Source organism: Gracilinanus agilis, chromosome 3 (genome assembly GCF_016433145.1).
Source record: "Gracilinanus agilis isolate LMUSP501 chromosome 3, AgileGrace, whole genome shotgun sequence".
Taxonomy (NCBI): Eukaryota; Metazoa; Chordata; class Mammalia; order Didelphimorphia; family Didelphidae; genus Gracilinanus; species Gracilinanus agilis.
The window spans coordinates 593,120,533-593,146,303 of record NC_058132.1 but is presented as its reverse complement, the minus strand read 5'-3'; the positions used below and the strand labels follow the sequence as shown (position 1 = coordinate 593,146,303).

At 34.5% G+C, this 25,771-nt stretch overlaps 1 protein-coding gene across 2 annotated transcripts in view; it reads right to left on the bottom strand.

Annotated features, from left to right (window-relative positions):
- The window catches only part of GTF2F2 (general transcription factor IIF subunit 2), a 161,792-nt gene that overhangs the window by 21,886 nt on the left and 114,135 nt on the right, over nt 1–25,771 (bottom strand). For both annotated transcript variants that reach the window (XM_044670619.1, XM_044670620.1), the window contains 2 exons: nt 7,135–7,234; nt 1,874–2,017 (listed from right to left, as the gene is read on the bottom strand). In XM_044670619.1, the coding sequence (XP_044526554.1) occupies nt 1,874–2,017; nt 7,135–7,234 (244 nt within the window). The remainder of the gene's footprint in view (nt 1–1,873; nt 2,018–7,134; nt 7,235–25,771) is intronic.

Sequence of the window (25,771 nt, the reverse complement as noted above, 5' to 3'; positions counted from 1 at the left end):
ATAAAGAACTAGTTATCAAGGTGCTTGGCATGACTAGAGTGAACGGATTTCTCTTATTTTATAATACAAGAGATATTCAGAACCATTTTGGAAATCATCTATTTAAAGGCAACATAGTGTGGTGAAAAGGACACTAGACTTGGAATCACTGGAGTTGGCTAAAATCCTCACTTTGTCACATGCTATGTGACCTTAGGCAAGTCACAAAAATGCTTCCTCATAGTCCAACCTGGGCCTGAACAAGAATCCCTTCTATATAATGACATGTCTGACAAGCAGTCATTCAGCATTTGCTTAGAGACTTCTAGGTAGGGTCAATCCCAGAATCAGAGTGGAAAGGAACTTCAGAGGCTCCTTACTGACAAGCTCAACAATTTATCATTTCGTCCTCTTTCTAGCTGAAGACCTCTACTGAGGTAGAATACACTATCTCTCAAAGTAGCTCATTCCACTTTTTGACAGTTCTTTAAGTAAGTCTTTCTGATATCAGGTCTATATTTGTCTCTTTGTAACTTCCATCTATTGGTTGAATAGAACAATTTCAACCTCTCTTTCCCATGACAACCCATCAGTATTTGGAAGTAGCCATCATGGTCCACCCTTTCTTCCTTCTTCTCTTTTCCAGGCTAAATATGCCCAGTTCTTTTGCTCAGAAACTTACTCTATCTCCTGTAGATACTTGTAGTTCTGGCCAAGCACAAGAAGTCTAATCCTGCCTTCTATATGACAATCTTTCAAACAATTAAGGCCAGCTTTTCATATTTGTTTCAAGATGTCTTCCATCCCAAGTCCTCTCTTTTCCAAACTAAAATATTCAGCTCCTTCAATAAGAATCTGAATAGGACATGATTTCAAGGTCCTTTAATTAACTTTAATACATTTTGTTTTCCTCATCTTATAAATGAGGGTTAGGGTGCCTTTTGAAGAATGCAATTAGATCTAAAAACACCATTCAAAAAGAGCAGTAAGGTGAGGTAGAGCTTCTTTTGGGGGAGAAGAGATGAGGAAGAAAGAAGAAAAACCTATGATATAATAGATACTGACAACAAAAGACTTTATTATAAGTTAAACAGAATTGGTTTTTTGGTTTGTTTTGGCAGCTCATCAGAGTAAAGATAGGAGAGAAAAATATCACTCACTGATATGAACATACTGGGGTTTTAAAAATGCTTTTGGTTTCATCTATAAAATGTCAATTAGATTGCTCTCTAAAGATTAGATGAATTCCTTTACATTTTTATGGCAGCAATTTTGTTTGAGTATTAAATGTAAAAATAGATATGACAGATTATTTGGTAAAAGCCAAAGATGCCATAATTATATTACTTGTAAAATGCTTAGAACAGTGCCTGACAAAGCTAAACAAATAAACAAATAAACAAACAAATAAATAAATATATATATATTAGGGTTAGGGTTATTATTATTACTTGTCCACATGGTAATAACAATACCAAATAACTAGCTTTTATATAGTGATTAAAAGTTTGGAAAGTGGTTTATAACTATTATCTCATTTTATCCTCATAATGACCATGCAAGATAGGTATTCTTATTATTCCTATTTTACAGATAAGGATATTGACATTAGTATCCACCCCATGCCACTTAAAAGTCTGATAATGGGGGGGGCAGGTGGGTAGCTCAGTGGATTGAGAGCCAGGCCTAGAGATGGAAGGTCCTAGGTTCAAATCTGACCTCAGGCACTTCCCAGCTGTGTGACCTTGGGCAAGTCACTTGACCCCCATTGCCTTACCACTCTTCTGCCTCGGAGCCAATACACAGTATTGTATTAAGGGTTTAAGGGGAAAAAAAAGTCTGATAATGTTTTAGAATAGGAAACATAAAAAGATTGGAGGGAACATATACATACCACAGGCTGCTTAGTGATGTCTACCAAATCCTTAATATTGTAATATTGATGTTTTTCAAAAGCTGAAAACAACATGTCTAAAACCTGTTGCTTATCAGCTCTAGCTCGTTTTCCATCTTCTTTCTTTTTCTTCTCATATTCAATCTATTTAGAAAATGAAACAAGATAACATATACATTTGAGATACTTAAAAAACCCCACAAAAACAAAGAATCATTTTAATTTTGTTGTTCATTCACAACTTGTATTATCAGTGCAGAAACAAAAAAATTTCCTTGACATAAGTTAAGGGAAAAGATAATATTGGTATACCTCATATAATGCTGCCCTGAACAATGCAAAATCTTAAAAATCATTAATATGTAAGCAAATTCTTCTGTGAAATGATGAATCCCTGTTAACTTGGTCATGGCTTTCCTTCTTAAGGTGATGAGTCCCAAAGATATTTATTCCTTTGAGCCTTGGGGGACTCATTGTCCTCATCATCACCAGACTTCATACTGGACATGCATTATTCCAACTGAAAAAATTTAGCTTCAACACAGGCCCTATCTTTGGGTAATATCATGTAGAGCATACCAATATATTTTTGCTACTTTTTAAATATATTTTTAGTTAACAAAAACCCATTCACTTCTATTTGCTTTTACTCTTCTTCCTCTTGAAACAAAAACATATCCTGCCTGAGATGAGAGCTAAATGACTTGACCAATAACTTTAACCAGAGAAATGAATTTTTAATAGGAAGACTTGACCTGGTTAAGGTCATTCTTTAAATGAAAAGAAGAAAAAAGCTGTTATAGCAGAGAATGATACATCTACTAAAATGGAAGTATACACTCAACTTTTTTCTAAAAAGATACACTTGTATGAAGATCCATAAAAGCCCTGAAGAGAATACTCAGGGAAGGATAAAAGGGGAGAAAAAAGAAATGATATTCCTTGGTGAGGGTAAGGCACACTGTCAAACACCAGACATGGAGGTAGTATGGAAAAGGAGAAGACAGGGCTGGCTTAGACTGGGATTTGACCAACTAGGTCTGACAACTTTGTAGTGGACTGTGGATGATGAGCAAACCAATTTCTTCATCTATAAAATAGGGATAATACCTGTGCTACTACCACCCTCATGTAATCTGTATGATCTTAGAGAAAGTGGGCCTATAGATGTGAATCTCTAAAAAAATTTCAAGATACCAATAAAAAAGAAAAGGAGAATGTGTCGAAAGAGACTCATGTAGAAGCAAAGAACAAATCAGTCAATCCAGATTTCAAATGAAGATCTGTAGAAGACAGAAGCAATGACCAAAAGAGTGTCAAGAATGAGTAACGGTTGGGGACAGCTGGGTAGCTCAGTGGATTGGGAGCCAGGCCTAGAGACGGGAGGTCCTAGGTTCAAATTTGGCCTCAGACATTTCCCAGCTGTGTGACCCTGGGCAAGTCACTTGACCCCCATTTCCTACCCTTACCATTCTTCCACCAAGGAACCAATACACAGAAGTTAAGGGTTTAAAAAAAAAAAAAAGAATGAGTAATGGTTGGCAATGAACCCCAAAGACTAACAAAAGGACATCTGCACATGAGAGGGAGCTTCTACTTAGTACTTGGGGTGTATGTGGCAAAGAAAAGAAAAAGATAAGGAATTATGCTTGAAATCTTATTTTACTTTTGATTTTTTCTGACAAGGAGAATTGGATGTTCAGAAGAAAAATGGTTATTGGGGAGTTGAAACCGAGTTCAAGTCACCTGGCCAGCTGAACTAAATCCTAAGGGCAAAAACCTGGCTGATGTGATGGCAGAGCCCTATTGGTGACCTATAAAAGACTGGGAAAGAATAGGAGATGTGTTGCAAGCCTGCTGTTGATTTTCAAAATGGGGAAAAAAAAGTGGAGTCTGAAAACTATAGGCTGTCATGCTTGAATTTAATTCCTGGATTACAAAGAAAACCAATGATAAAAAGGGACAGTTTGTGAGTATTTAGGATGGAAAAGCAGTGTCCACTAAAACAAGTCATGCTACAATCATCTCATTTTCTTTTTGATATTATTACTAAGCTTTCAGACTGAGGGAATACTAAAGCTACAACTAGACACCTAGATTTCAGAAAACGTGACAAGTTCTCTCTTGAAAGGAAAGATAGAAAACTATGGGACAGATTATCATAGGGTCATAGATTTAGAATAGGAAGAAACTGTGGATTTTAAAATTAATATTCAACATATCCAAAGTATAATATTTATAGAGATTTATTAATATTTAACTAGAGAGCTAGAGAACACAGGGAACATTACCCACTCAATTCATGTGCAAGAGAGAGGGAGAGGGCATTACCCAAACTATACAATCACACAAAAGATGCACGTAAATAGAAATGAAAAGGAATTGTGGGCAATGCAGTTCCAGGGGTTCGAGATTTTCCAACTATAAAGAAGTTTGGAGTCATCAAGCCACACAGAGTCATAGAGCTAGGAAATGTCAGGGGTGAAGGGCAGTTTTGGGTATTGAGTGGCAGTATGGAACTGGAGGCCATGATAGCTAAGAAGGTTAATAAGAGTGAACTTAACTCCTTTAAAAAAGTTCAAGTCTCAAAGTTCAGATGAAGTATATCTCAGAATATTGAAAAAAGATGTCAATAGGATTACTGACCTACATACCATCTGTGTAATCTGAGAAAATGTAGCAAATAAGTAGATAAGGCAGATAATTAGAGATGAACAAATGTATTAATTTTCAAAAAGTGCAAAAATATTCTAAAGACTGTTATATGGAACGGTAGTGAGACTTAATTAGATAATGAGACCTAAGACTACTGAATGGAAGTTACAAGGAAGCAAATTTCAGCTGAATGGAACTTAAATTTTTAAAAATTCTGAATTTAACAAAAATTCTCCAGGAACATTTCTATATACAGAGTAGAACAGAAAAAGTGGTTTATATGTGAAACTTCAAATCTCTAGTGGGTACAGGATGCTTTTAAAAATAAAAGTAATATAACAAAGAACTTCACAACAATTAAAGCAATCAAAATGGAATGGGCTCCTTGGTGAGGTTGTGAGTTCCATTTTCATTAGAAATATTCAAGCAGAACCTAAATATCATTGAGTTTCCTTTATTAGTCAGGAAACCAGATTATGGTTATATCAGTTCCTAATTCAATACTATAAACTGCAAGATAAACATGATATCCATTTGAGAACTTTTAGAAATCCATTTAGTTTAAGATTAATTTGAACCAAAAATCTAAAAAAGTATATTTTAATATCCTTTAATAAGTATGCTGAACAAGGTTAAAAAGCAAAACAAGGTAAAAAAACCAAACCAACAAATTACTTTGAATATTACTGCAGGGAGAAAAAAAACACGAAAATGCTAAGTGGTCAACTTGTAACAGGGACTTCACTTGACTGGGTCATTAAAAAGTCTTATTTATAAATGTTCTAGAATTTTACTTTTCTATACCATCCTCATGAGGAGCATGCAGACAATAAGTCAAGCTGGGGTTGGCTTGCACTCTGAGTTCTAAATATCATTTATGATATAACTATTCTTATATGCATGACATTTTGATAAAGATTTTTATCATAAAAATGACTTGGAACTGTTACATTTATAGAAAATAATAAAAATAATAAGTGTAAAACTATGAGGCTATTAATATAGAAGACAACTTAGTAATAATACTAATTTTATTTTTAGTTTAGCAAGCAGTAGTATATGGATTTACTTCACTTAAAAAAATTTTGAAGAACAATAACAATTTCAACAAATACAAAGAAATTAAATTCCAAACAAGACCATAATATTGAAACTATATATTTTGACCAAAGAAAAAGGCAACCCATTTAGTTCATGTATCTTAGGAGAACGCTACAGTCAGATAATGAGTTGTATTAAGAACAAAATAGAAGTAAGAAGGCAGGCTGAATTAGGAAATCAGCATTTTCAATGAGTCCCAAGTTTCTCCCTCAAACATACTCTCATCTTTTTGGCACTGATGCCTACAAATTTTATGCCTACAAATCATGAAATACTAAAGTCTCCAAAGAATCAAAATTTCAGGTTACTCAAGAAACGACAGAAATCCACGTAGAGGGTATAAAATCTACGGCTCTTAAGGAAATTGTACACAAGAAGTATTGTAAAAACAAAGAATTTTAAGGAGATGGGAGGAAAGAGGAGGGGAGGAGAGAAATGTTAGTAATGCAAAAAAGCCAAGAAAGGAGACTTAGTTAATAAATAAAAGGGCATTAACAAATTTTAAGAGAAATTTCAATATAAAAGAAGGGTCAGAAAGTGAAATTGTGAAGGTTTTTAATGACAAGGGAGTACATCTGTAGGCAGTATAGAAGAAACCAGTAGTTAAAACAGAATGAGTATGAGGGAAAGAATAAGAACCTGCCAGAGGCAGGAGTGGATCTCACTCTCCTATTCAAGTCCTCTAGTAATTTTCTCCTCTGAATATAGAATAAAGGAGGGAACTGTAGAAATATCCTCAGTAAAGGCAGAAGGGGAAGTCTAAAATGAGAAAAAGGTTTGTTGCAAAATTGGAAATGTGAGGACAAAGTAGATTTTGAATAGCTGAATATTCAATTGAGGAATGGTTGAACAAATTGTGGTAAATAAATGCAATGGAATATTGCTGTTGTGTAGGCAGAAGAAAAACCTGGGAAAACTTGTATGATTTAAAAAAAAGTGAAATGAGCAAACTAGGAGAACAATTAATTTATAAAGTAAAAACAATATTGTGGGAAAAAAACAACACTGAAAGACTTAAGAACTCTGATCAATGTAATAAACAACCAGCACCAGAGGATCAAAGATGAAACAATCTTGACAGAAAGGTGAGACAAACTCAGAGTTTAATGAAGCATTTTGGGACATGGCCAAAGGGAGATTTTGTTTGATTTGACTATGATCATTTGTTACAAAGGTTGAGCTTTTCTTTTTTCATTTGTAAAGGAAAGTTGAACTAGCAATAATGTCACAAAAATAAAGAAGAGAAAAGAAAAGGCAGTCATTAAAGAATTTAAAAAGATACACAGCAAGGAACAGAAGGAAGTTCAAATGGAAACACAAACAGGGAAAACTTTCAATATGCTGAATTTATTAGGTACTTTAAAAAGTAAACTATATAATAGAAAATTATGATTTCACATCTAATCCTTTTTTTCTGTTCTATTTTCTATGTGGAAAACATTACTTTTGGGAGTGCTTAAGTTCAGAATTTACAAATAAGTTTATAAATATTTCATAAAACTTACATTGTTTTGATGATTAGCCACTGGTTTAAAATTGGTTGTAACAGCTTTGTCCAGCTGTTGGGATAACCTTACAGGTTTTGAAGATTCTTCTATTTGTAATCTGAAAAATGGAGAAATCATTATAATACAATCTTCTTTGTACGTTCAAATGTACTAGTTTATAAAACCATGTCTATAATTCTTCTGATAACAATTATACCTTAATATCTGAATATAAACTCAAAGGTATTTCAACCTCAAAACAAAATTTAATTTAGTGCCCATGTGAAGTAAATCTAAAGTAATATGTGATTTTCATTTGTGGACTGTGAAATTGCTCTCATTAGACCTTATAACTATTGTCTAAGTCTCAGAATGCAACAATTTTCAAAATTTTAACATTAAAATTTACCTTTGATCAACAGATTCAAATCAGTACAGATTTCTGAATATACAGGCATAATAATAATCAATGTATACTCATTGAAGTTATATTTAAATAAGTGAAGTTAGAAAGAAAGGAAGGTTTGGGGAAGAAGATAACGAGTTAAGTTTTACATATGATGAGTTTAAAATGTTTATGTCTATATCCACTTGGAGATATCTAATATTTTGTTTAGTTGTTTCAGTTATGTCTAACTCTCTGTGACCCCATTTGGGGTTTTCCCAGCAGAAATACTGGAGTCGTTTACCATTTCCTTCTCCAGCTCATTTTACAGATTAGGAACTAAGGCAAACAGGATTAAGTGATCTGCCCAAGATCACACAGCAAGTATCTGTGTCAAATAGGTATCTGAAGTCAAATATGAATTCAGATCTTCCTGATTCCAGGCCCAGTGCTCTATCTACTACATCATCCAACTGCCTGAAATAGTCAATAGGTAAAACTGATAATGTGAGATTGGAGATCAAACACTTGTAATGGCCAGAGCACACTGATAGGGACTTATGCATAAGGAACAGAGAGAAAACCAGTCTGGTCAAGAGTCTTGAGGCATTATGGAACTGAACTCATGGCTAAAAGGCAAAAATTATGCATTGATAATACATAAACAATAAGGTAGGATTAAGAGTAATGTAAATTATTTTAAAAAACAAAGCTATAATGATCACAACTGGAATCCAATCCATTCAAAATCTGAGTACCTACTTTTGTGTAACATATAAGTTAGCACTGTTTGGATTACAAAATGTAAGAAAGCTACTGTATTCAAAGAAGAGAAGTCAGGAGAGCTGGATTTCCAATCTTGTCTGTGCTACTAGCTTGCTGTGTTGACCCTAGTAAATAAAGTTAGTTTTTCTGTTTGAGTTGTACTTAGTTTCTCATGTGAATGAGAGTTGATACTTAAGGCCCCCACAATTTATGAGCTCAAAATTTAGAGTAATAAAAAAAGAAAAATTTGACTAATGGGTCAGTAGAAAAGATAGGACAAGACAATATCTGATAAGCACGTAATGAACTACATGAACAATAAGTACAAAGGAGGGACAGAAAGCCTGGAGAGACCAAGAAAAGTTTCAAGGAAGAAATGAGGTCTAGAATGAATCTGGAAGGATAAGGTAAGATATATAGACAGGTAAAAAAGAAGGGAAAAGAGAAAGTCATCCCAGTCAGAAGGAATGATAAGGAAAAAAACACTCAGAATCAGGAAAGTCTGAAGCATGTTTAGTAGGCAGTGAATAAATTTGTTTAATTAGGGCAAGAGAAGATTTTTTTGTGGTCAAGAGAATGAAATTCTCCAATTTTTCATAATAACTACAGTGTAAGAATACCCTAATTAATGGGAAGTTTTAGACAACTAATATCATGGGAAATTTAGAAGTACATAATTAAGTACCAAGTTCCAATGACATTTAATACTCCTTACAATTTATTTTCAATCTTACAATTTTCATTATTAGGGACTGTTTTTATTTTTATCCATTTTTTTTATTTTTAGAAAAATTTCCCTTGGTTACATGCTTCATTTTCTTTCTCTTCCCCCAATTCCTCCCCCCCCCCCCAGTCAACATGCATTTCCACTGGATTTTACATGTGTCATTGATCAAGACCTATTTCCATATTATTGATAGTTGCACTGGGGTGGTCATTTAGTCTACATCCCAAATCATATCCCCATCATCCCATGTGTTCAAGTAGTTGTTTTTCTTCTGTGTGTCTACTCCCACAGTTCTTCCTCTAAATGTGGATAGCGTTTTTTCTCATAAGTCCCTCTGAATTGTTCTGGATCATTACAGTACAGAAGTCCATTATATTTGATTTTACTACAGTGTATCAGTCTCTGTGTACAATGTTCTCCTGGTTCTGCTCCTTTCACTCTGCATCAATTCCTGGAGGTCATTCCAGCTCACATGGAATTCCTCCAGTTCATTATTCCTTTGAGCACAAAAGTATTCCATCACCAACAGATACCACAATTTGTTCAGCCATTCCCCAGTTGAAAGGCATACCCTCATTTTCCAGTTTTTTGCCACCATAAAGAGCGCAGCTATAAATATTTTTGTACATGTCTTTCCCCCTATGATCTCTTTGGGGTATAAACGCAGCAGTGGTATGTCTGGATCAAAGGGTAGACAGTCTTTTAGTGCCCTTTGGGCATAGTTCCAAATTGTCATCCAGAATGGTTGGGTCAATTCACAACTCCACCAGCAGTGCATTAATGTCCCAATTTTGCCACATCCCCTCCAACATTTATTACTTTCCTTTGCTGTCATTTTAGCTAATCTGCTAGGCATGAGGTGGTACCTCAGAATTGTTTTGATTTGCATTTCTCTAATTATAAGAAATTTAGAACACTTTTTCATGTGCTTATTGATAGTTTTGATTTCTTTATCTGAAAATTGCCTATTCATGTCCTTTACCCATTTATTAATTGGGTAATAGCTTGATTTTTTGTACAATTGCTTTAGCTCCTTTATATATTTGAGTAATTAAACCTTTGTCAGAATCTTTTTTTACCAATTTTGTTGATTCCCTTCTAATTTTGGTTGCATTGGTTTTGTTTGTATAAACCCTTTTTAATTTAATGTAATCAAAATTATTTTACATTTTTTGGTAATTTTTTTCTAACTCTTGCTTGGTTTAAAATTCTTTCCTTTCCCAGAGATCTGACAAGTATACTATTCTGTGTTTGTCTAATTTACTTATAGTTTCCTTCTTTATATTCATGTCATTCAACCATTCTGAATTTACCTTGGTGTAGGGAGGGATGGTTTTTAGAAACCAAGTCCAAAAGTATTTGAATATTGCAACCTATATGTTACTAAAGTGCTAAGTACTGCTAGAGTACACATAAAAGTACTCTACTGTCAGGAAAGTAACAAGTTATATACAGGAAACAATTAGGGTATTGATGCTTGGTAATATAAGGATGATATTAGAAAATAAGTCTTGTTATATTAGTTTAGAGATAAGAAGTAGAGAAGCTGCTTGAGAAAGAATTGGAGTTTCAAACAGAGCTGAGACAGTATCAGTTACTCTCTCTGGAAGTGGCAGTTAGTCTCTGGCAACTGGCAGAATCACTCAGAGAGACTCTCTCTGAGGACCTTGAAGAAGATAACATCTTTGCCTCTCCCTTTCTTACTGTCTGAGGTAGAAGGAAAGGAGGGAAAGACCTGAAGAAGCTAAGTGTTTTCTTTTTCCAACTTAGGAAACACTAGTGTCTATTTATTGCTATTTTTATTGATTGTTTTAACTCTGAGAAGACCAAAGAAAGACCTGGTCTTTGGGTTAGACTCTGAGTCTGCTAAGGCTCAGAGTCCTAACTTGGTACTTGCTGAGACTCAGCCAGTTAGCTTTTGTTATTTTTATAACTTGGAAGCGAAGTTAAGAATTATAAGGATGTTAGTTTATTTAGAATAGTAAAAATTTGGGTTGGTCAGGTCAGGAAGGATCAGTGTAGCTTGTGGACATAGGAGAAGTGGTTCCTTGCAGAACTAGGGAGTTTTATTTGGGTGGAGTTAGAATTCCTTAGAATTGGAAATCCTTTTTATTCTTATATTTTCAATAAAGTCTATTTTTCTATAATAAGAGTTTCTTTAGTGTCCTAGCACCTGGCCCTGAAGGGAAGTTCACTTATGAGCTTCACTTCATTGATATAAATTGAAGATACTTTGCAAGCACAGCAAGCAGAGAATCTAAAATCAGTTTATAATCAATAATCAATTCATTGCCCATTATTTTTTAAGTTTCTCTATTATTTTTATAGTAAGCACAATATGGAACACATTTGAAAAATTATTGAATTGAGGAAACTATAAAGATATCAAGTACGAAATAAATTACTTCCAATATTTGAAGTTTGAGAGGAAGCATATAGGTATAGCTACTGATAGTCATGGGAGGTTAGTAAAGAGGAGATAAGGAAATTTTGCACATTAATCAACAAAGATTTATTGAATATTATGTGCTAGAAGTCAAATATGATCTATCACTTAGCAAAGTTAATAATAAGTATCTATTAAGCACATTAATGCTTAATAGATACTTATGCACAATGACTGACAGGCTGTGAACTTAGGTGACTAAAAGGGCAGTGGTACCTTTGATAGAAATACAGGTGTTTAGAAGAGGGATGGGTTTTATAGGAAAGATAGTGAGCTATTTTGGACAGTTTAAAACTTAAAATGCTTAATGGATGTACAATTCAAAATGTTCAGTAGGCAGCTGATGATATGCGACCAGAGCTAAGGATGACAACAACAACAACAACAACAACACACACCTATTATCACTATGCATATTATAATTAAATCCATAGAAACTGTAGGATTCACTAAGTGAGAGTATAGAGAAAGAAGAGAAGGGAACTTGCGACATCATCTTGGTACACATTCATAATTAGGAAGTATGATATAAGACTGAGAAGAAATAGTCAGATAGGTAGAAGAATTGAGCATAGTCAACTATATCAAAAACTGCAGAGGTCAAAAGGTTGATAACTGAGAAAAATTCATAGGATTTGGCAATTAAAGGATAATTAAAAGTTGAGAGGGAAAGAGTTCAAAGATAGATGAAAGAATAATTTCCCATATCATATCTACCAAATTAATTAATCAAAAGAACCTTAAGATGAGGTGAAACACTCAAGAACATACACATTTTGATTTATAACTATTTGGTTCCATGTTCTGAAAATGCAGTTTGCACAGTTCTATCCTTAGGGACACTATGACCCATTCTCTTCTCAATTCATCTTTCTCTTGAAGCTTCCTTCCACTATCCTGTCTTCTACTACACCATGAAATCATCTTTCATGTATCAAACAGCTCACTTTATCACTCTATCTTTGGGCCACACAGTTCCCTTTTCCCATAATAAACTATTTCTTTCAGATTTATTATGCCGTTTGAGCATGTTTAGGTTTCTTATAAACATTAGTTTATGTTTATTTTCCCTCATATTTGTATTTATTATGTCACTGCATTTTGATTTGTGTTTGGGTTTTTTGATTCAAGTTTATTTTAAAATCTTAAATACTGAAAAGTTTTTTTTAAAGCATTTGAGGATATCTAGTTCCTAATGTTATATAAAGCATGATATCTTTTAAGATATATTATAGAAAATGATAAATATTGGCATAGCCCACTCTTTGTAATTCTCAATTTTGGTAGAAAAGATCAAAGAGAAAGTTGGTCTTCCTATTACTCATTAAAAAAGCAAACTACTATCTCTCATGGTTCTTCCAGAAAGAGTACTCAATGGTTCAAAATTCAAAAGGTTAACCTGTAGAACTAAAATAGAATTAAAAAAAAAAGAATAAAATCTTAAAATACTTTAACTTTGAATAATTCAAAGTAATTTAAAATGGTTTTTATTTAACACTAAATAATTCATTTAGCATTATCTCATGAAGTGTCAGAGTACATTTTCACAATTTTGCTAGGCAATAACAATGCACTAAATTAATGATTACTGACCTCTACACTTGTTCAGGGGCAAGTTAAAGCTTCTTTAGCATTATGCACAGCAATTCATTTGGTAAATAGCATAGTATTCAAACAATCAAAACAAACTAGAAAAAGTCTGGTATGATACACAGACTAAGAGTTGCTTTGGGGGTAAATTGTATTGAAGATTATAGTTTTGTATTATAGCTTGAAATCTCGTACTTCTAGGCATTCTCCCCACTTATTTTTCCATTACCTCCCTTGATATTCTTGACTTCTTGTTTCTCCAAATGAATTTTATCGTCCCCATGTCCCTCTCAGTTCTATAAAGCAAATCCTTCAATAGTTTGGTCAGTATGGCATTAAATATGTTTTAGTTTAGGTAATATTGTCCCTACCTCCAGGTACTCTTCATTCCAATTAAAACTGGTCTCCTTTCTGGTCTTAGCACAAGACAATCAAACTTTTGACTTGGTATTTTCACTGGCCAATTCTCATCATCAAATACCATCTCGGAGGCACCTGAGTGGCTCATTGGATTATGAGCCAGATCCAGAGATGGGAGGTCCTGGGTTCAAATCTGTCCTCAGACACTTCCTAGCTGTGTGACCCTGGGCAAGTCGCTTGATCCCCATTGCCTAGCCCTTACCACTTTTCTTACTTGGAATCAATACACATTTTAAAAATTAAAAATAAATAAAATGCCATCTCTTTTCTGCCAAAAGTCTTTCCTAGCCTTTCTTAATACCAATGGTTTCCCCGTGAGAGCACCTCAAATTCATCTTATGTCTACCTGGTGTGTACATAAATTGCTTGCAAGTTGTCTTGTTTCCCTATGATCTCTTCAAAAACTTGGCTAGGCTTTGCTTTCTTTTATATATCCCTAGTGCCTACTTAGTACAAAACATGTATTCAATACATGCTTGATCACTTGAACTGCCTAGAAATGTTAATTATAGCATTAAGAAAGAAAAACTGAGGAAATGAGCATGGCAAAAAAGAAACAAAATTATTGTTTTTTTTTTGCAGATGAAATGATGATGTGCTTAGGGTACTCTAGTCAACTAAAAATGAACTGAAACAATAGCTTAAGTGAAATTTTGGGATATAAAATAAATCTACATATATCAGTATTTCTTTATATTACCAACAACTTGGCAGGAAGAGAGAGAAATGCTATTTAAATAACTATAGAATGTATAAAATACATGGGAGTCTACCTAACAAGCCATACACAGAAACTATATGAATACATTACAGATTAATCTTCATGGTAATAAAAGATGACTTAATTGGAGAAATATTAATTGCTTGTGAATAAGTGGAACCAGTGTGATAAAAATAACAATACTATTTAAATTAATTTACTTATTCAGTGCTACACCAATCAAATTACTGAGGGTCTTACTCTATAGCACTAGAAAAAAATAACAATTCATTTGTAAAAACAAGAGTCAAAATATTAAGGGTAATAATTTTTTAAAAAGGTGGAAGGAAGGAGGCTTAGCAGTACAAATCTCAAACTATTCTACAAAGCAGTAATGATTAAAGCATTATTATTGGTTAAAAATAAAGAAGTTGACCAGTGGAATTGCTCATCAGCTCAGGAAGGGAGGAGGGAAAGAATATGAATCATGTAACCATGGAAAAAAACATCTAAATAAATAATTAACTTTAAAAAATATATATAAAAAAGAGGTTGATTCTGGAGGGCAATTTGGAATTATGCCCAAAGGGTTTTAAAAGATTGCTTGAGTTTGATCCAGCAATACCACTGCTGGATTTGTACCCAAAAGAGATAATAAGGAAAAATACATGTACAAAAATATTTATAGCCATGCTCTTTGTGGTTGCAAAAAATTAGAAAATGAGGGGTTGTCCATCGATTGGGGAATGGCTGAACAAATTGTGGTATCTGATGGTGATAGAATACTATTGTGCTGAAAGGAATGTTGAACTGGAGGATGATGAACAGGAGGATTTCTATGTGAACTCTAAAGACCTCCAGGAATTGATGCAGAGTGAAAGGAGCAGAACCAAAAGAACATTGTACACAGAGACTGATATATATGGCACAATTGAATGTAATGGACTTCTCTACTTAGGACAATCCTGAGGGACTTATAAGAAAGAATGCTATCCACATCCAGAGAAAGAACTGTGGGAGCAGAAATGCAGAAGACAATCATATGATCGATCAATCACATGGATCAATGGGGATATGACTGGGCTTTTGGCATTAAAAGATCCCTCTATTGCAAATATGAATAATATGTAAATAGGTTTAGAACAATAATACACGTATAACCCAGTGGAATTACTTGTCAGCTCAGAGAGGAGAGAGGTGTGGGGGTGGGGAGAAGGATCATGAATCATAAACCATGGGAAAATACTGCAAATAAATAAAATCGTAAAGATTAAGTTACATAGCATACAACAACTCACACCTAATACCAAGGTTAGCTCTAAATGAATAACATGACCTAGATTAATTGAAAAACAAAAAACTCATAACATTATAAAGAAATTATCTTTCAGATTTATAAGGGAAGAGAGAGCAAGAATAAATAAGAACAATATAAAAGATATAAAATCTAAAAGTTTAGCACAAAGAAATCCAATGTAACTGATAGATGGTAAACAGTTAAAACTTTTCAGCAAGATTCTCTTATAAAAGTTTCATGTATGAGACTGATTGAAATATATAAGAATAAAAGTCATTTCCTAACTGATATATGGCCAAAGCATATGAAAAAGGAAGAAATCTAAACTATCTATAGCTATGTTGGGAAAACAGTGAGAATTAAATTTTTTTTTAAAGAGTAAATGAGGTTCTACCTCACACCTTTCAAAATGGCAACTGTGATTAAAAAGGAAAATGAAAAATGCTGGGATGAGCTGTGAGAAAAATTACATATCAATGCACTGTTAGTGGAGCTGAGAACTAGTTTAGCTATTTTGGAGAGACTTTTGCAACTGTGCCCTAAACATTATTAACTGGTGGTATATACTTTGACCCAGTAATACCACTATTTGACTTATATCCCAGAGATGAAAAAAAAAAGCGGGGGGGGGGGGGGGATTGGTCCTATGTGTACAAAAATATTTATGGCAGGTTTTTTTATAGTGGCAAAAGAATGAAAATGGTGGTGATACTCATCACTGCGGAATGGCTAGAAAAATTATGGTATTGTGTGAAAGAATTTTTTTACTCTATTGTCTATCCTGAGTTAACACTAACTTACCTACCTCACTAGATTGTGAAGACAGGATTAACTCTTTTGTCCACCTTTTGATTGAATCAATATAAGTTTGAACTAAGTGGAGGAGCTCACAAACCACCTAGTGAATTCACACCCTCAGAAACTCAATCATCCAGGATGAGAATTCACCTCTCCAGAAGATGAATTTTAGAAGATTCACATCCTTAGATGAGAACTTCACCTTCAGAAGGTGAGAAGTCAATCCCACAGACACTGCCCACTCTGGGCAGTACTAGACAATTTGGAAACTGTAATTGGTCCCTATGAAGAGAGGAAGGGACAAGGAGCCACCATAAAAGCCATGAAATCCTTCTACTTGAGGCAAGATTGTCTTTGAGAAGATCTGAAGAGAGTGTCTTCTGGAGATAGTCTTCAAAGGATTTTCGCTGGAGACTGAGGTTTGGATTGTGGGCTTGGAGCTCAGCTTCAACTTAGACTGATTTCTAAACTACTTCATTGGGTGAGTAAATTTCTAGTTTCCTAAGAGACTAGCTTCCATCTTGGAGGAGTTACTTATTACTGGCCCTCCTGGCTAAGGACTAGTATAGGTATTTTCTCTAACCTCTTTCACTACTTTATTGTTTCTCCTCTATTTTGGTAAACAAACTTCTGATTTGAGATATAATAATTTTAATGATCACATTATTTCATAAAATTTAAGTCCAGCCACTAAATTTAACCTTTATAATAGGAAAGTAATGGAATACTATTTTTTTTTAAATTTTTTTTTTTACCAATTACATGTAAAAACAAATTACCACAGAAGTTTTCCAAAATCATATGATTCAAATTGTCACCCTCCCTCCTTCCTTACCTCCTCCCAGAGCAAGCAATTCAATCTGGGTTATTCATGTATTACCACACAAAATATTTCCATTCTGTTCTTTTTTGTAAATGAATAATCTTATAAAACCAAATCTCCAAAGCATATACCGAAATAAAAGTGAAAAATCATTTGCTTTCATCTGCATTCCAGTTTTCTGTGGAGGTGGATAGCATTCTTTGCCATAAGTCCCTCACAATTGCTCTGATTTATTGTATTGTTGATAGCGGCCAAGTCTATCACGTTCAATCATTCCACAATATTGTTGTTACTATGTACAAAGTTTTCCTGGTTCTATCCATTTCCCTCTGCATCAGTTCATGTGAGTCTTTCCAGCTCTTTCTAAAATCATCCTGTTCATCATTCCTTATAGCACAATAGAATTCCATCTTCATCATATACCACAATTTGTTCAGCCATTCCCCAATTGATAGATTAGTTTCTAATTCTTTGCCTCAATAAAAAGAACTGCTATAAATATTTTTGTACAAGCAGGTTCTTTCCCATTTTTAATGGAATACTATTGTACTGTAAGAAATAATGAAAGAAATTACTTAAGAGTGAAAAGATCAGAACCAGAATAATTTATCCTATAACAATAAACAATCATGAAAGGCTTCAGAACTCTGATCAACCCCCATTCAAGAAGCCTGATGATGAAGAATACTATCCATATCTTCAGATGAGGTAATGGATTAATAATATGCAGAGTGAGATACATGTTTTTGGATAAGACCAATATGGGAATGTTTTGGTTTGTTATGAATATTTGTCAAGAGTTTTCTTTCTCTTTTTTTTCTTCTAATTTATAGAGGTGAGAAGATAGGAGAGAGAAAATATGTTTAATAACTGAAAAAATAAATTAAAAGAAAAAGCAAGTATGAGGAAGGAAATAAAGGATAAGAAGGTAGACAATGTTTTCCATTGTATTTTCAAGTCATAATTTGTATTTAAGCACTAATTTAAAGTTTGCATTGTGTTTTTCTCTCTTGGCCATCTTCATGTTGATAAGCTCCTGTGCTCCAGCCTCTACCTCCCACTCAGAATTCCAAGGCCCTGCTCTGGGATCCTAGGTTTTAGATTAGCAAGTATTTAATATATACAGCTTAGACTCTGAGATTTACCTTGCTGCTTTCCTGTGATCTTAATACCAAACTCATTATGCATACCCTCTGTTTGTATTTGTATTCCCAATGTTTATCACTGCCCAGAACACAATAAGTTCTTAATAAATGTTTCTTCTTTCCTTGTAATTCTGTGAAGTATAATGAACCCCCTTTCAATGATGATGAAACTGAATTTTAGAGTTTAAGCAACTTGGTATGAGGTCATATTTCAGAATGATCTAGTAAATATTATATGCTTAAATGATGATTTTTTTTGTTGTTGGTTTTTTTTTTTTTTTAATATTTTTAAACCCTTAACTTCTGTGTATTAGCTCCTTGGTGGAAGAGTGGTAAGGGTAGGCATGGGGGTCAAGTGACTTGCCCAGGGTCACACAGCTGGGAAGTGTCTGAGGCCAGATTTGAACCCAGGACCTCCCGTCTCTAGGGCTGGCTCTCAATCCACTGAGCCACCCAGCTGCTCCCTGATGATTTGTTTTTGAGACTTTTTTGGACTGTAATATCAGCAGAACAATAATAGTCAATAACAAATTCTATCACGAATTCTGCCAAATTGGCAGTAATAGGGAGGCATAAAAAAACAACTACTGGAATAATCCATAAAGACACTAGACGAAATTACATTTTTCTGAGACAAGTGCTAATGATACTATAAGCATTATTTTTATATACTGCTGATTCTGTTTGGCTGGTCTCTGGAATAAGAGGCACTTAGAAATGTTAGAATTGTTTTTCTTGTTAATACTTACTAAAAAGTTATCACATCTGTGAAATTAGAATCTGTTACTCTAAAAACTATGATCCCCAATTAAGCTATGATTCCCAGCAGACATAGGATAAATCGAGTGGAATTCTGTGTCTGGCCTCTTTTTCTTCCTGTTGGCGGCTTTGGCAGAGCAGGCATTTTGAGCAGGTAGAAAACTTTTGATTCTATTTTGTCAGATAATAAACTTTATAAAAATTAATACTTGAAATATTGCACATTAATTTAATTCTTACATTAATGGTGACCAGAAGTGGGGTACAGAAACTCTTAATTCTCTCTGAGTAGATTAGTTTGAAAAGAAACCATGTTTCTCCTGTCACTTCCGCCTGTGCCTGTTCCTGCTGCTGGTGCTCCTGCTCCTCCTCCTACTGCTGCTGATTGCTGCTGACAAGCTGGAAGTCCTTGGAGCAGCTCTTCAAACAAGTTTGGAAAGTATTAAATCCCTCTTTCCCTTACATTACCAACAGCTGAGTACTTGCTCACTGTTTGCCTTGGAAGCCTTGGTGTATTTCCCTTAGGTAATCCCTCTTAACTCCCTGTCCATGTGGCAGGGGAAGCAAGCTGCTCCCTGGCGTTTTACCCCTTACAAGCATGGCTCACTCTATGAAAGAGCAGTGCACTGCCTATTTCAAACAGCTCGGATTTTAGGATGTTTTTTCATCCTACTATTCCTGGGTGCACTGGTCCTTGTGATTAGTTTGCCTGAGATTCAGGGGAGAGATTCATCTCCCTACACTCCCTGGCCATTCTGGCCTGCCCAGTCTCTATAATACATACAATATGGGATTCCTCCACACTATGTTCAGCTTGGAATTCTCCCTCACTATGGGAGATCCCAGAGGTGTGACAAAAGGAACATTACTGGATAATGATCCTGGGGGGAAGGGTGAGAGAGAAACTTTAAAGAGTCTGGAGGTGAAATTTTTAAGCCTTTTCAGACTCCATCATTTTATGGAAGTTTCTGTATCAGAATTAGAAAAAAGTACTCTTGAATTCAGTGCCTGTATCCTGTCACATATATTTTGTTTGCTGATTACTTGTTTTAAAATTTTATTTTGTTTAAGCTGTTACACTATGTCACTTTAAGTTACTGTGTTTTGGCTATTAGTTGTATGTTCTGTTACATTGTCTTTATTTGTGCCTCCCCATATGACTGGACTGAAGAAAATACCATTGAAAAAGTCCAAGAAAATTTAATGATCTAAAAAAAAAAAATTAAATTGATTTTAAAGGGCCTTCTGAAGTGAAGTGCCTATTATATTCCCCACCTCCGCATTAATAAAAATGTAATTGATGAGATATATAAACGTCTCATCCAGAAGGTAGAAAGTTTTTCTAAGGGGCATGGTACCCCTAAACATTACCCACCTCTGAATTTATAAAAATCTGAAGTGATTTTCACTATTGTAGTCTTTGCCTCCAAAATACAATCGATGGGACAGGAGGTCCTAGGTTCAAACCCGGCCTCAGCCACTTCCCAGCTGTGTGACCCTGGGCAGGTCACTTGACCCCCATTGCCTAACCTTACCACTCTTCCACCTATGAGACAATACACCGAAAGTATAAGGGTTAAAAAAAAAAAACAATGGATGGGGCCTATAAAAGACAATGCTTTTAGAGCAGTTACAGTCTCATGACAAGGGAGGGAGAAAATCCAAGGGGTTTGATTACCTCGTGATGAGTTATAGTCTTATTTGAGAGATAGGGAAGTTAAGGTGTATGGTATCCCTAAATGGCCCCCAAGAGGGAGCATTTTAACCAAGATGGAAAGCCATGAGCTTCAGTGGCTACCTGAGTTCATCTGTATGCTTGTTAACACCCTCCTCAGGGGGGGATTGTATAATTGTCATAAAATTCTACTTTTATAAAAGTTTTTCTTGTTTGAGAGTAATTCTAGGATAAGAAACTTGCTACCTCCCAGAATCCAGGAATTGAATTGCTTGGAGAAGGCGCCATGGAGATGCCTGCAGAAACCTCACACCACATCTCTAGATCTGTATTATCAACTGTCTCTAATACATTTTCACACGGATGTCCCATAAGCATATTTCAAACTTAACATACATAAACCAGAATTTAAACTTATCAACTCTCCACACTATTTCTGCTGATGGCACCAGATTTTTGATCACATCAATTCACAACACTGGAGTTATCCTTGATTATTAAATCTTATCATTATTTTCCTAACATTTTTTGCATCTATCATTCCATCTGAATGGCATCTAACTCAATCTGGCATTTGGTTCCCATCTATCTTTCTAGTGTTATCTTGTATATTGTTCTTCAGTCAAACTTGATGGCTAACTGTTATCAAAGAGAACCCCCTCTATTTCCTAGTATCATGTCTTCGCACAAATGTTTCCTTGTGTCTAGGCTGATTTCTTCCTTGCTCTTGCCTCTTAAGTTTCTTAGCATCCCTCCAAGAAGAGCTTCTGTGTCATCTCCTAGGGGAGCTCACTGTTGACTCCTCCCCAAAACAAAGAGCAAATCTTTGTTCTTATATCCCTTTGCTGTCCCCGCCTTTCACATGGTTGGCGCCCTGACTGCAGAGACTTTTCCCTTTTTTATCTTTCTATTTCCCAGTAGCCTAGTTCAGTGCCTTGTACACAGCAGAACCTTAATAAATGTTTGTTAGAAGTGATCCAGCTGCAGGGTAGACAATAGTAATTAGCAAAACATGAGAGGGGAAGAGTATGGAAATGTGAGATGAAAATGGTCAAGGGCTCCTGGTTCCCTTAGGAAGAATAAACAAAGACCAAAGCCTTTATAAAAACACACTATCTACACTCATAATTCAAACACTGAAATATAGTCAAACATTTAAAGCTTACTAACTGGATTCAAATTGTATCTTAAACCCCCAAATTCTTTTGATAACATACATTAAACCTTTATTATTATTACATTGATTAGCATGGTATAATGGAAGGGGCTTTTTTAGCTCCATAAAAACATGCAAAATGAGTAATGAATCACTGGACTTTGTTTTCTTCTATGCCTCTGTTGGAAACAACAGACACCTACAAGTTTGTGATAATGGTTACGCAAACAGTAATTTAACAAAGAGAAAAAAAAAAATGGCAATTAAAAATAAACTAGCCTTTTTGCTGATATCTTGCTTTACTTGAAATTACTCTCTACTTATCTTCCCATTTTCAATTATGCTTATGATATCTATGGAACAAATATTTTCAAAGTAAGAAGCATAACCGAAAATATAAAAGTGTTGAAATTCAGCTTTCAAAAATCATTTATCTAATAGGATTGTCTGTATTTCCTTTAACATTTAATACCACCATGATATTTAATATCACTTTATGAAGTTTTGGACCTATAAGTCTAATGTGAAGAAAATTTTTAATTTCTTCCCATGTAGAATGTTTGCAATTTGCATAAACAGCTACCAGGCATATAACTTTGTGTTTACCCAAATCCCAGTTTAGTAAAGCAATTCAATGAATGATGTCTTGTCTATGGACCACAGAATTATTGAAACAGCTGAACATATGAACTTAGTCCTTGCATAAAGGTTTAAAAGAATGCTTCATAATTTCTTCCACTAATGTCCTATTCCAAAACCTCATGATGGTATGTAGGTAACCTTGGGTTCTTGAAGATTATGCCAGTGGAGCAAAAAATCTTGGCAGGTCCTACCAAGCTGGAATGGCTTCAAGTACAGTTTACCTAAGGACCCCAGTTAATTTCAGAAAGGGTCATCATCTGAAACCTGGTTATCAAGGGATTTATTTTTTAAGCCATCTTTAAAAAAGATTTTGTACTAAAGAATTGGAGTATTTCAATTTGTATTGGCAGAGAAAGTATATACATCAATAAAACCACAGATCTCCAAAGTGCCAAAATATAGACTTAAAAGAAATATCACTCCCAAGGCAGTGGTACCACACTTTATAATTGTTTAACTGTTAGTACTATTTTATTTCCCGCCTAAATAAAAGATGGATGTCTTGGTGTCCCATGCCCTTCTTAAAGTTGCATCTTTTAGAGCTTGTCTACTTTGGGCTAATCATTTTTAGCCTTTTATTAGGTTGTCAAAAGCTTTGCAGACTTTGTTTACCTCCATAACTAACATTAGCATCTTATCTATAATTGCTTTCTGCTTTTCCTAGTAAAGATCTTGCACCTCAGTTTCTTTGAGTGCTTGAGATACTCTCTATTACCCATTCAACAATCAGAGAAAGAACATGTAAATGTAATGTCCTATTTGTTATTATGTTTTCTCTGTTATTCTTCCCTAAGACATGATTTTTCTTCCCACTCTTATGCTTAACTCTTCTAAATTTTTTTCTCCAGAAAAATCAAGATCAAAAATCAAGAAAAATCCAATGGTATAAAATATTTAAATTTACTCATCAAACACTTTTTCTTGCAACACTGAAACTAGCACAACCTGTTCTGGCTCAGGCCCACCCCACTCTTTTTTTAGAACATAGTATTTAAATACATTTAAATAGGTTATACTATAGTCTTATAGCACAATTACAGATAACTCAGTTACAGATAACTTCATCACTGACCTAGAAAGATTCTAATGAGGTTATTTGGTTTCAGCACTTCAACTATTAAGTCAGAAGGTGATATGTCAAATTATTTTATTTTGCACAGCACTACCCCAATTTCTTTTTGCCTTTTTTATGAAATTTCTGGTCATTAGTAATTTTAATAAAGTGGAAAGGCTAAGATAATCATTATAGACATTCTAAATTGGGGTCAGGTAGGCAGTGGCTTTGGGGCTGGGTATAGAGAGTCAGAAGAGTTGGCATTAAATCCTATCATTGATACTTACTAGCTCTGTAACTATGGGCTAACAAATTACTTAACTTCTGTGTGTCCCAGGCAACTCTCTAGGAATATGCTTTAGTGGAGGGAATTCTAATACATTTTCAATGAGCAAATTACTTATCCATCCACAGTTTATAAACTGGTGAAGTAGGAGCCATAGGAAAGCTGGTGATGTATATTTGAGATTAAGTAGCTTAGAGGTAAAAGCATAACCTGTGGCAGAGATAGGTTTGTTGAAGAGGTACTGTGAATTGTTGGGGGGTAGAAATGAAGACTGAGTTAGGGAAGTAGAAGTAAAAATGTGAAGAAACTGCTATGTAAACAGATGGAACAGAATGTCCCCAAAAGGTTGCCTATCTTTGTCACTCAATATGCTCATCACCACTAAATAGTAAAGAATACAAATGGCATGAATTATAACATGACCAAGAAGTTGTTTCTAATGTCTAGCTTAAATCTTTTTCATTTTTCCTAATGTCTTCCTCCCTAATTTCCTACCCTATGTGGCTGATGACCATAAATCCTCCCTCACATCTTCTTTTCATGATTAAAACTCAATTCCTACATCATCTTCTAAAATAGCCTTCCCCTAATCTTACTCATGTCTCATAGATAATTCTCCTACTTAACTTATGGATCAATTTAGTTCTGCAAGATGACTACAAATAGCTAAGTTAGATTGATTAGTCTGGGAAGCATAGAAAAATGGTAAAAAGGATATGAACAGGCAGTTGTCAAATGAAGAAACACAAACTATTAACAGTGATATAAAGAACACTCCAAATCACTAATAAGAGAAATACATATTTAAAAAAGTCTGAGGTCTTATTTGATTAGTAATTGTGAGGACTGTGGAGGTCAAGAACTCTAACAAATCACTGATGAAATTCTGAATTAGTGCAACTGTTCTAGAAAACAAAGTGCAACAATGCCCTAAAAATCACTAGACTCTGCACAACCCAGACCCAGTGATATTAAGCATATACTCACAAGAACTCAAAGATTAAAAAAAAACAAGGGAACTATCTGTACTGCATACAGCACTTTTTTGTTGTATCAAAGAACAGAAAACAAAATGAGTATCCACCAGTAGAACATTTGTACAAACTGTAGTATTGGAAGATATAAGTATTGCATCATAAGAGATGATAAATATTAAGAATTTAAAGAAATGAGTAGATTTGTATGAACTGATGCAGAGTGAATTATGTCCAGCAAATTTAATTGTCCTGTCCAGGAACACAGAACTAGTAAAGGCCCATAGAAGTATATGAACTCAGGTCTTGCCTCCAAGAAGAGTAATCTATCAGAGTTACAGAATGAGAGATCTTTTTAGACATGAAATGTGTAGATTTGTTGTTTCAATATATTTATCTGGTATGAAAAAGTGTTTTGTTTGGAAGGTGGGCTAAGTTACTGGGTAATGATAAAGGTGAAAAAAATGAATTGAAAATGTTTTGTTCTGCAATTGAAAAAACCAAACAAGCATTTCCACATACATAGAATAGAAAGTGTAAATATAGTACAAGAAATCATGACTCTATTATGTAAAGTCAAATTAAAAAAAAGAGACCACAATTAATTCAACATGTTAGCTGCTAAATTGTCCTACTAGTCACAGACTTCAGAATCTTCTGTTCTTTGCATTCAAAAAAAATGCTAAAATGACTCCCTTTTGTTTTTTGGAATCTCTGTTGCTAGTCGTCATCCTCCCATGTAACAAATAAATACAGTCAGACAAAATAATCCAAGTATTGGCCATGTCTGAAAGCGTCTAGCTCAACATGCCCCCGAATCCCCTACTTAGCCATTAGGAAAGAAATTTCAATTATCAGTCCTTATAGAGGTGTGATCATTGTATCAATTAGAGTTCTTCCACCTTTTATTTCAAAGCTGTTTTTCTTTGCAACATTGTAGTTTTGGTATAATTGCTTTTTGGGTTCTGCTTCACTCTGCAATATTAACAGTTGACCACCTGCAATTGATCCAA